The 12,364-nt window shown below is 50.5% G+C and overlaps 1 protein-coding gene across 7 annotated transcripts in view; it reads right to left on the reverse strand.

Annotated features, from left to right (window-relative positions):
- Window positions 1–1,111: 1,111 nt before the first annotated feature.
- The window catches only part of SH3KBP1 (SH3 domain containing kinase binding protein 1), a 340,162-nt gene continuing 328,909 nt past the window's right edge, over window positions 1,112–12,364 (reverse strand). For 5 of the 7 annotated variants that reach the window (XM_045089360.1, XM_013059636.2, XM_004758945.2 and 2 more), the window contains 4 exons: window positions 10,721–10,849; window positions 6,319–6,590; window positions 3,239–3,302; window positions 1,112–2,216 (listed from right to left, as the gene is read on the reverse strand). In XM_045089360.1, the coding sequence (XP_044945295.1) occupies window positions 2,175–2,216; window positions 3,239–3,302; window positions 6,319–6,590; window positions 10,721–10,849 (507 nt within the window). In that variant the 3' untranslated portion in view covers window positions 1,112–2,174. The remainder of the gene's footprint in view (window positions 2,217–3,238; window positions 3,303–6,318; window positions 6,591–10,720; window positions 10,850–12,364) is intronic. The other 2 variants (XM_013059639.2, XM_045089361.1) reach the window with 1 other exon arrangement.

Consider the following 12,364-nt stretch of genomic DNA (forward strand, 5'->3'; position numbering starts at 1 on the left):
AATCACTTCTCCCTCTCTTTATACAAAGAAAGCCTGTGGCTTCTATGAGGGGAAGATGACAGCCCTCGACATTCTAGGTTGCCAGTGCCCCACCAGGGCGCTCAACCTCTCAATTGAATTATTAACAATCCTACTTCGCATACACATCGTATAAAACTATATCATTAGGGATTTTCACGATGAATAAATGAGAAATCCAAATGTCAAAGAATTCAATCCTTATTCTTATACTAGGCGGTGGGAAATCTCTCAAGGCTTTAAGTTGGACGCAGAAATGCTTAGAAGAGTGAAGGGGTTCAGGAATGTTATATGCTGCCCTTGGAAACTTGGTGCTCCCTGCCCCAAGCACACTGCGAGCAAGGCTGCTGCAAAGGCAACATGTCCAGACATGGGAATGCAGGATGGGGGGTTTCTTTCTTTACAAACTCCCTTCCCCTTAACCGTGCCCACCGGCCTGGAAGACCAGGGGGCCCGGATTCGGTGAGTACAGTACTCGAGAGAAGTAGCCTCCAGCAGCGAGGACGAGCATGTAGGCAAGAGGAAGGGGGGGAAGGGAGAGATGAAGAAGGAGACATTTATCTGTAATACTTGGGATAATCGATACCATGTGCTGATTTCTTTTTTTGTATTACTTCTCCTGTGTTATCAATTCTCATTCTTTGTGGTTGTGCAAATCCATTAATATTTAGTACTTTCACTCTAAAACTCAGGAAATAGACAAAGCAGCTTTTGAGAAACATAAAACATCATCGGGGCCCTGATGGGACCACCCCCAACCCCCAATCCCCCAACAATCTTGCAATACAGTCCGCCCCTTGTTTTCAGCTAAGAATGAGGAAACAGTTACAGAGGCTAAGCCTGAGGTGTTCATTTGCTACAGAGATAGAGCGGACAGGCAAATACCAGTTTCCTTGGGGCGGAAAAAGCAATTCCACGAATGCAGGAAAAAACCAGTGGCTACACTTCAACAAGAGCCCCCCTCCCCACCATTCGCTTGGACCTGAGGAAGGGGTTACAAGAGAACAAGGCAAATGACATTAGGTGAGTACAGTTTAAACAAGAGCACACACCGATAACCCAGTGCGGGAAATAACACAACTTCCCCCCCTTGTTTTCATTGCATTTTATGTTTATTTATTTTTGCTTTCATAATGCATATTCTGTTCACGCAAAAGGTGCAAAAGACAGGAAGCAGGGGTTTAACTTGGCTGATGAAAAATCAAGCAGGGGTGACATTTCTAGTTCCATGAACAACCTACAACTAGGAGAACTTAAACGTCACAGCAGGTACCACAGAGCGCGCCCAACTTCACAGCTGTCTCCTCTTGGGACCTTTGGCTAGGTGAGAGAAGCTTTGAAGACGTGGCCTCTAGTGGACTTTGAGAAGTGGCTTTAAAAAAAAAAGTGTTTTTTTTTCTTGTATTTTTGTGTTTTTGTGTTTTTTTAGTTTTTTTGTTTTTTTGTTTTGTTTTGTTTTGTTTTTTTGAATCATGGTAGCTGCATCACAAAAGCTCCAATCAAGAGGGTGGTAAAAAGAAGGCACAGATCATTGCAAATACCAGGTTTTCTCTTTCTCTTTTTTGTAAATATACCATCATATATAAGCTAAAATTTATCTCAGGGTGGCGGGCTTGGCTGGCAGGGGAAGGACGGGTGGGACCTACAATTGCATATGTAATAGAATCCTAGAGGGCACACAAAGCGAGGCAGCTTCCTGCCTGAAGCAAAAGAATGGGGCACTCGCTCTGGACTATGTGTGATACAGACACTGGGAGAATCTGTGACAAAACACGATTAAAAAAATCATAAAATTATAAAGCTTGTAAACGAATAATCTGAAATTACATTTTATTAATGGAAAATATCATCAAAATAGTACCACTATGGACTAAACTGCCTGAGTTTTCATTTCGCATGAGATCTCATAGTAAAAAAGCCTTTAGCACAATTTGCTCTAAGTCACAGCCAGTGCCATGCCCAGGATTATTCCATGGGGAGGAATCTCCTCTTAGATGGGATTTGTGTTGTGCTATCAAGACTTCTGTGCTAACCTTTCAAACAGGGACACATGGAGGCAAACCTTTAATCTTTTGGCACAAGGTTATTTTGGCTGGGGTGGAAAATTTGAGTCTTGGACTCAGGATGAATAATGTGATATTTCATTTATCAAGTATTCATTTTGATTGAAGAGTTTTCTTTATGTCATTAACTTCCATCTATAAAGGAAAAACAAGAGCCGGACAAAAGCATAATGAATTCGCTGGACTGAGAGAAGCTGAAAGATAATCAACCCGGTCGAATGAAAGAAAAGAATCAACTTCACACTTTTCAAGGTGGAATGGGTGACGTGACATCTGAAGGACGAGAGGACGAGGCCAAAAGTGACGGAAACCTAAAGAACGGGCATGCAGATGCGAGGCGCTAGGAAGTGGTGGGTGTGTGCCTTCTCAGGCTCCCGGTAACCAAAATTTGTAGGAAGCAGCAAGAATTCCAGGGTCCAGGCCAGAGGGCAGAGCGGGCTGTACCGATGTGCTGGGCCACCTAGCGGTGTTGGAAGGCAGCTCTGGTGGGGCCCAAGAGGGTGTCTATCGGCAACCCCCAAGTGACGAGAAGCGGTTACCTATCCTTTCTCTAAGCAGCAAGGGTCCCAAGCAGCACCAGGGACACCAGCTGGACGAAAGCTCGAAGTCTGCCTTCGGCCTTCTGCAACCCCCGCATATTCTCTGTGGGCATGCAACATGCACATTCTCATTTGGTAACAGCTGAGTTGGCTCAGGGGATGGCGGGGGATGGGGCTCTGATGCCCTGGCAGGACCAACGTGGCTCTTGGTGAGAAGTACAGAAAAGCGAGCGCCGACTGTGGACAGCTGTGGTCCTTGGAGTTCCAATGACAGAAGCCAGCTGGCAATGGGCCGCCCCCAGCACCACGCCCTCTGGCAGTTGCTGTAATGTGACCTTTGGAAATTGGAGGGAACTTTCCACAGAGGAGACGTTTCAGATAAATTCCAAATGACAAACCCTACTGGGGGCACATGGATTCATGCCTCCCTTCCCCCAAGACTTTCTGGATCGCAGGCAAGGACTAAAGTGAGCCTACACAGTTCTAAGAAAATGGCCACAGGAAGTGCATCAGAATCTACAGAGAAGGGACAGTCGTCTACTTTCAAAATGAAGTCCTGAGGCAGCCACCACCCCTGACTGGCCCTCTCTCGAGGCAGCCAGACCCCAAGGTACCCACCTGCAACCGAAGACGGATTTTCTTCTCTTCATCCAGCTCTGACAGTAACTGCTTAATCTCTCGTCTGAAAAGCAAATGGCCATGAAATTAAACATAAGCCCGGACTTTGGCAGTAAGAGCTAAGAAGTCTCTTACCACCACCAAACCCATCTGAGCATTTTACAGCGAACACATGGACACAACATTGTGTTCTTTCTTTGCATTGTTACTGCTTGGCATTTACTGCAGACAGAAAGGCTCACTATTATTTCTGGGCTCCCCAAATATGTGGCCATCAAACAGGAGGTCTGGAATGATCTTTGAGATCCATTCGTCTAAGCTTCTCCTAAAGGGAGAAGATGGGGAAGGTGAGGCCAGAGAGGTGGCCTGACTTGTCCAATGGCTCGACTTGAGGATCCGAGCTCTGGTTCTGCTACCCTCCCTCTCGCTGGCCCTTTGTTAATAGAATCACTGGTCTTTAGATATATTTACATAATAATTTTCACTGCGGCCCAGGTATGTCTTACTTTCACAGAGTTTTAAATTAATAAAAGGTTACTGGTAAGTTTTCATGGATTCTCACAAAATCTTACAAAGAGTAACACCTGAAATCTCAGAGTTAAAATAGCTCAACTAACCATATGGTAATGACGTCACAGAGAAAGCAGACGTGAGTTAGGGTACACAGTCTAATGCCCTATACAACATTAAATAATGAAGTGGAACAAAGTTAATCATCTTGCAGACTCAGCACTCTACTCAGGACACTGCAACCGTCGCCATTCCGGCCAGAGAATGGTATCGCATTTTAGGGTAGCAGATGCTCCATTTTACGTGCACATTTTTACTAACGAGTTTGGAAAATCAAAAAAACAAGGACTGCAGAGAAAGTATACTAACTAAGGTATAAGTTATATTGCATTTGCTCCCTTCAGATGAGCCCCATGACGGTCCCTGTATGTGGCTCAACAGCCGGGCCCTGCTACCGGGTTCTAGGATGCTAATGGGTTGTTACTCGTTACCGTATTTACTCAAGCCCATGCCATGCACCTCTATGTCAGCGGGCACTACTTAGAGCTCAGGAGAGAGGTAGCTGAGACCCAAAGCAGATGGCGTGATTCCAGGAAGACTATGGCAGGTCGGAGGAGTTAGCTGGGGAAGCCAATGCAAAGAATGTCACGAAGTCTTGAACTGGTCAAAGAGGGCCTGAGCCCGAGAGGAGGAAGGAACACGGGGGGATTGCTGGAGAAGAGCCAAGGCAGGAGCAGGGAGGGGAGGAGCAGCACACGTGGGGAGGAGGGGGGTCTGTAGGGACTTGCGCTGAAGGCTGAGAGAGAAGGGACACGACACTTAGAGCTAGGGAGCTACGGCCGGAAGTTTTAGGGACCCAGTGGCCCTGGGCAGGATGACTGTGAGAGGCAGGCATGGGGCAGGGGATTCTCTCACATGCCGATTCAAGAAGACGTGGGCTGGGGACCGACGGTCATGGGCAAATATGCCCGGGCTTCCCAGTGCGGAGGAGCGTGGGGCAGAACGGCTTCAATCAATGGCGGGTCTTCATTCTGAGGCAGACACAGGCCATTTCTGATGTGGCCAGTCCCTCTCAGAGGACTGAAAGGGCTAAAGCCCTGGATCTGGGCCAGACCGACCCCAATGATGGTCCTCTTCAGAAGGCTGAGAACCAGCACTCTGGGATGTCCTGGGGCCATGGGGTCACTGTCTAGGCAGGAGACACACGCTACCTGGACACGGCTGGGGCCCGTGGTTCCCCAAGCCTGTAACCTGCAGACTGAGAGAAGAGCTGGGGACTTTCAGGAGTGAGAGGCGGCCTGGCTGACCGTGAGAGAGCCTTTCTAGCTCCATCCAGCTGATTCTGCATATTCGATGGGCATCTTCCGGGTGGGGGCTAAGGCCAGGGGGCCCAATTTCATTCGGCCCCTCCCAGCTGGAGTGGAGCAGAACCCAAACAGAGCCATAGTTCTCCAAGTGAGTTCCTTATAACCCTTGTCCTAGGGTGATCTAGAGAAAAAAGAATGTTCCAGAAAAATAGCATACATTATCCTCTCCACCTTTCTGGTGTGCAGCGAAGGCTCAGAGCTGTCCTTTTGGAGAAAAAATCAATTGTGTTTAACCCAATACTCCCCAAAGTATCTGGCCACAAGACACATCAGGGCCTCTAGCTCCATGCAGGGTGGCAGGTATCCACTGCCTGGGGACCTCCCCCTCCAGGAGGCCAGGAGCTGGGGCTGCTCTGTGCGCCTGAGCCCCTACCTGGCCCGTTCAGTTCGCTGCATGGCTCTGCTCTTGGCAACCCTAGATCGTTTTTCAAAATTCTGTTCAGGAAACGCCTGCATAGATGCCTCCCCATCTAACTCCTCTAAGAAAGAGCTAACTGATCCCTAAACTCTGAGCCTCAGTTTACTCAGATGAGAACTGCCTACTTCTAACCCTTTTACTGTTTTTGTCACTGCATGCGGTATCCTGCGTAACAGTTACGGGTGCTATTTATTTTTGCCTTCAGGTCTTTCTTGTCGTCAGAGTGCTCCCCAAGGACCAGCGATGCAGAGAGTGTGTATAGACATGCATGGAGAGAGCCCCAAGTCTCATGGGAAGAACATCTTGCTGAGAGTAAAGTCTTGGGTTTTAAGAATCCCCGCATCTCTCATTCCAGCCCCTAAATGCAAGCCAATCACTTCGTCAGACAGCGAGCTGAAGAAATGGCAATTTTGCTGGTGCTGGAGGAAACGCGGGCTGTTGGGCTAATCAGGAAGTGGTAGAAGCGCATACTGTATTTTATGGGGATTTAAAGATCGTTCTGCTGGGTGCATTAGTCCTGCTGGGTGTATTAGTCCTGGTAAGTGACTCTGCTGTCTGCCCCACAGCCAGCCCGTGCCCTCCCTGCGTGCTGCAGATCCGGTCACACAAGGAGCTGAGGGACACGAAGCCTCTCAGGTTCAAAGCCACCTCACCCCTGCTGCCATCCCCCTGGGGGAGCGGGCTGCCCACTCGCACGGGTGGGAGACCCAGGCTTGCAGAATGTGGCCCTGGCCCAGCGGGCAGCAACTTGGGAGGTGGACGAAGAAGGGGCCCCGGACACTCACTTCTGCTGGTCCTTCATGGTCTCGATGATGCTCCTCAGCTCGCGGACCTGCGTCCTTAGCTCCTCCACGGCCGCTTGACTGCCGGCTGCGGGCTCCATCTTTGGTTTTCCTTCCGAGCCAAACAGAGACGGGGAGTTGGCTCTGTGTCCGGCTGTTCCCAAAGAGGACGACAGGGGGGCGGATGTCGCCGAGGACAGAGGGGCTGGCCCACCAGCGCCGCCTGCAGCCATGCTCCCTGGCTTGGGCGGCAGGGACGCTTTGTTGTCGGACACCTGCGATGAGGGAAGGCGGAGAGGATTCAGGCCGGGGATCGTGTTCGGGTAAGTCCCCGTCTCTATCCCCGCGCCCGTCTCCTGAAACACACTCGTCACTCACCCCTTTACCCACAAGCCCTCCAGGGCCTACTTGGCACAGGCATCCCCCCTCAAGAGCCTTCCCCTACGTGTTTTAAATTCGACCACCCACCTGGTAGTTCCTAACTGGTTTAACGTATGAGTCTGGAGGCCCACCTGCTTGCTAGGCTCTGCAAACTCTGAAGTGAGCAGAACATCTTCCTAGCTCCCGAGAGCTCAGAACACAGTGAGGAGCGGACAGACCAGCCGACACACTGCAGACGCGGGGGGTGCTCTGCACACAGGGAGGTCAGCGCGGAGACATGAAGCACACACAACAGACCGACTAGCCCAGAGGGAAGGTGCCGGGGAGCTGCTGAGAGCCCCATCCTGGAGGAGGAGGACTGGGAGGCGGCCAGAAGAGGAAGGGCGACTGGAGAGGACAGTTCGAGGATGCAGGGAATGAGGCACATTCATGGCAAGCGGTCGCTCGGCAGCGGGGGTGGCCCTAGAGACGGGGTGCAGGCTGGGGAGGTAGAGCGGGCCGGGCAAAGGGGTGACAACATCCTGCACAAAGCTCACAACGACTCCGGCTACAGAAGGGCCTAAAGGTGGGCACGCCTGGAGGCCGAGGGAATTCCTGGGAGATTCTCATCCAAGGAAAGCCAGGAATGGTGGGCGTCTGACAGACAGCAGCCAAGGGCAGAGAGCAAAGACAGCTCTGAGAGCTGTGGCGAAGGCAGGCTCATCCCACCGAGAGACACGGTGCCTGGCCTCGGGGAGCAGACCCCCGGCAGAGGGGGACGTGGGTCCGGACAGGCTGCAGGGCCGGGGGAGGGGACGGAGGAAGCCGGCTGGGAGGTTGTACCTTTCTCAGCAGGAGGAACAGCCTGAAGGCCCAGAAGACAATTTCACTTTTGACATTCTGAGTTTCAGGAGCCTGAGGGATAGCCAAGGGGACACGTCCCGGGGGCAGAGCCAAGGAGTGAACAAGTGCGCTGGGCCAGAGAGATCACCTGAGGAAGCGGCACCACGGGGTGAATAACACGGGATGGGGGGAGAAGAGGCCCAGTGATGGGACCTGCGGACTTGGCGAATTGAAGAGGTGGGGAGGGAGAGACTCAGGGACCGGGACAAAGAGCGCTGACCAGAAGAGGGGCGAGACTTACAGAAGTCCCCTGAGAGATTTTCAGAAGAGAAAAAAGGGTTGGATAAGCGGGTCAAGGGCGCGGAGAGGAAAACAGGGCTTGGGGGGCCTTTGGTGCCACAAGGGAGACTGAGGCCTAATCACGGCAGGTCATGGCCCTAAGAGGCAGAGAGAGGCGTGGCCTGCAAGTTTAGAACTCTCTTTCCAGAAAGCTGGCTGAAGACGGAGGTTGGGAGCAAGAGAAAGTGTTCACGGAGAAGCCTCAGGAGGAGACGGACTCATGCAAGGGTTCTGTTTGCTTTCAAAGATGGGGGAGACGCTGAGCTGGATGATATCCTCGTGGAAAAGACCAAGGCAGGGCCAAGCTGGAGACAGAGGAGACAGTTCGGGGAGGCCTGATGGAGAAGTGTCTTGCCCCAGGAGGAGGCTGAGAGGGCACAGGAAGTAGGACAGTCACGGGCAGGAGGGAAGAGGGGCATGGGGCAGCCCGGGGAGGAGGCAGCAGCAAGGGAAGGTGAGATCCTGAGACCTAGGGCAGGGGAGCAGGAGGGCAAGCAGAATGGATGCTGGGAGGCAAGGGGCTGAGTGATGGGGAAGTTGAGGCTGGTGGTGAAGCTTGCCAACACAGCTGGGACTCGCCCAGCAGCAGGTGCCCAGGGCAAGAGCCAAGAAGGGGCTGGCTGGCATGGTGCGGAGGGAGAGTGAGGATCCGGCTGTGCTAGAGGGAGAGACTGGGCAGAGTGAGCCAGAAGCAGATGGGCCATCATTCCCAGCCTCTCCGCCCGCCTTTTCTCTGCCAAGTTACCATTGAGGAAAAGCGCTTTCTGCTGCCAGGGACAGCGCTCCGCCATCCCGTGCTTACTGCTGTAGGAGTTGTAGTAAGAGGGAAGAGGGACTGACATTTATGGAGCGCTGGTCACGTGCCGGATGTCCGCTAAATGACTGAAACAGGGCTCGGCTGGCATACACTTTTGAGAGCAGGAAACCAAGGCTTAGGGACGTGGTGGAGAAATTCCCCAAGTCCACAGCTAATAACTGGCAGGACTGGGCTTCAGTCCCCTCCCCTGCCGACTGGACGCTGGAGCCCCGTACCGCGACGGTGGCTGCCTGAGCGTGACGATTCATGCTCCCCTATCGTTCATTTCTTTGTTTCTTTCCTATTCCGGGGTTCACACTTTTCCCCACTTCGCACTCTTCATCCCCCCCTGTGCCTCTTCCAACCTACCAATGTCCTCACGGACTGACTTCCAGGCAACTCTTCCATCAATGCGTCTTGCAGCACTTCCTACCTCACTCTCTGTCCCAGCCCACTGCAGCTGACAAGGACTTCTGCAAGCCCTCACACAGTATTGGTCACTATACACCCTGCCCAAATTTGTTCAGGCGGAATTTATAGTAAGTGATAAACAACATGCCAACTCCCAGGAAGAGAAGCGGGCTCCTGGAACGGAACTGAGAATCCGAAACCTGCAAAGCCACTGCCCACCAGTAGATGTCACTACAGAGACACCCCGGGGCCTGCAGAGAGACCGCAACTCTAGGTATACATCCTCCCCTCATCAGAAAGAGCTGCGCTAATTCCAATTTCTGCAAATGGAACCCTTTTGTGAAGGAAAAATGCTTCAGTTTTGTGAATAACTACCACTGATGTGTTTTCCAGGATCACAGTTTGGTGTACCGGACCAGGTTTTTAAGAAAATTCAGACATGTGTAATTTCTTAAATGTGCAAGAAGGAAAATCCTACATACCCTGTAATTTCTTTGTGTTAATTCCTGGTTCAAGTGTCTTTAAAAAAGGACTGCAATCTTCTGCTGTTGGGCAGAAAGCAGTTGCTAATGTGTATAGAAAATAATTCCAACTGACTGGGTTCTCTTAGCACCAGAAAATGCATTCCGAGGATGAACAGGACGAATACCAGGTATCTTTCAGAAGTCCCGGGCAGATGCTACCCACTGCCTTCTTCGTTCTCACAAGCCGGTAATTAAAAATAGCTATACCATTCCCCGGGCACGCAATGAAATGAAAATGTTTTTAGACTCTAAACTGACCATAATAAATGAATCCAAAACTGCTTTCTTTGAGGGACCCTCATTAGTTAGAGTCGTGTGCTACTGCCAAACATACTCTGCTACATCATCAATTTTGAACACAAAAGCCAAGATGTGCCGGCAGAGTACACAGCACTTAATGTACGTAGTGCATTCTTTCTCCACACTTCTAAGCCCTTCAAGTTGCTTGGGCTGTGGTGGCGGTGGCGGCAGTAGTGACATGTGACAGTGTATGTTTATGTGTGGCTGCTGGTATGAAGAGATCAAACCACAAGAGAAAAACATGGAAATCAACCACTCAACTTGTATCTCAGAGATTCTGCCAGCTTCAGGGACTTTGTAACATGTCTCTGGGATTTTGATGACTAAAGTAATAACTATTACAGAAGAGTAACAAAAACTTGCATTGTCTGTTGCACTGGACTGTTTGTGTCCCCTCAATTCATATGTGGAAACCCTGACCCCCCTGTTGTGATGGTATTAGGAGGTGGGGCCTTTGGGAGGTGATTAGGTCATAAGGGTGCAGCCCTCATGAGCGGAATTAGTGCCCTTAGAAAAGAGACCTCACTTAGCTCCCTCTCCCTCTTTCTACCACGGGAGGACACAACAAGAAGTTGGTGGTATGAGACCCTGAAGAGAGTCCTCACCAGAACCTACCACACTGGCACTCTCATCTGGGGCTTCCAGCCTCCAGAAACGTGAGAAAGAAATTTCTGTTGCCTCTAAGCCGCCCCATCTACGACTCTGTTAGAGCAGCCCAAACGGACTAAGCCATCTGGTGATCCTTGTCAGGTTTGTAACTCGTCATCAGAGCACACCCGAAAAGGCTGGGGTCCGTGCTGTCTGGACACCCTTGCCTTGGCTGGTCACTCACTTGGGATATGGTAACAGTCTTTGAAGTTTTCTTTGATGCTTCCACTCCTCTGTGTGCAAGCGAAACGTGTTCCTCTTTATCTTCTTCGGGACTTGGGGAGTCAAAGATATCAGGGCTTGAAAGGGAAGACTGGATAAAGCCAAAAGAAAATGCTTTTGTCAGAATTACACCTTAGCTGACAGAGCTTTTGTTAACATAATGCTGTATGCTTTTCAAAGCACTCGCCACTTCTATTTTGTTTGTCTCCTTATTATAACCTCGAGAGGCAGAAAGGGTGCTATTATCTGCGCGCTAGAGATAGTGGCAGAACTGGGACTAAGAAGCGAGATTTCCTCCAGCAGGGATCTTTCCATGGGATCCTGGCACCGATGCCTGTCGGGCCTTTCAGCTGTCCGGGCCTGCGTCACCCAGCTTTTCCCGCTCCCACCACCCTTTGGAGCCTCCCTTCTTTCTGTGAACACTTGCTACTGTGTGCTAAGCGCTGAGCGGTGGTAAGCTTAGGTGACATGCCGGACACGGTCCCAGCTCTCACAAGGCTGACAGTCCAGTGGGGAGGGACACGCAGGGCAAGAGGAGGCTACCTCTGACCTGTCTCTCCTCCTTTCCTTCTGGATCCTTTTCCAGGACCACGAAATCTGAGGCAGAGCAAAGTGCCTGCTAGAACTTGTCGGAGAGGAACCATTCCAGGGGGCACGAGGTCACGGGCCTGCGGGCCAGGGAGCAGCATTTCCGCACTCCAGGGCACAGCCCTGCCTGCCCGATGGCCAGCTCACCTCTAACTGGGCAACTTATGGCTAAATCTTTCCTCCGCCCTCATGGGCACAGAACGGCAGCATCTTTTGGTAGAATATGGGAACAATACTCCTATCCTTCCTGTCTCACTGTGAAGATCAAAAAGCTGGATGAATGTGAACCCGTCAGTGGAGTTCACTTGGAAGTAAACGATTATTGTGCTAGAATCTTGCTATTTTAGCAAAAAGCAAATGAAAATGAAGAGTTTCTGAGGCAAGGGATTTTTTAAAAATGAAGAATCGTCCAGAAATCTCTTTGGGTGAGCTTGCATTTAGCCGCATGTCTGTGCCGTCTACCCTGGTGGTGGGAAAATCATCCTGTCTAGAATCATCACTGGTGTCATTACAGAAAAATCATGCCCGCATCACCCCATGTTTATTTTCTTCTGTTTATCTTACTTTCTAAGGCAGGAAACTAATATATCTAGGGATTTGTAAGCAAAGTCTTAGAATTAAAAGGTCTTATTTGTTTATCTTTGTTTTATCTGAAAATCCAATTGCCTAGAATAATCCCCCCAACTAAGCTTTCTTATTACTCTAAGCTTAACTGCTTAGTCACATTGCAGTGCCTGTACCCCTTCACTTGGAGATTTTATTCAAAAAGCCAGTTTCCTTCTGTGTAATCTACAGTTCGTGAGCTGCCAATCAAATCTCGCTCTTTGAATTCAATAAACATAAAGAAGCTCAGATTAGGGTGAGAGGTCCCAGGCTGGCTAATTCTGACCGGTGTATCTCCGCAGTCATTCCTTCCAATGGCCTGGTAGGAACATGTCCATATCCAGGATCCCATTTTGCTATGAAAAGCCTATGGGTCTAAGTAGAGGAAGAGCCAATACGAATTTGAAATGTCCAT

Source organism: Mustela putorius, unplaced genomic scaffold (genome assembly GCF_011764305.1).
Source record: "Mustela putorius furo isolate JIRA1106 unplaced genomic scaffold, ASM1176430v1.1 tig00003836_pilon_pilon_pilon, whole genome shotgun sequence".
In the NCBI taxonomy this organism is placed as follows: domain Eukaryota; kingdom Metazoa; phylum Chordata; class Mammalia; order Carnivora; family Mustelidae; genus Mustela; species Mustela putorius.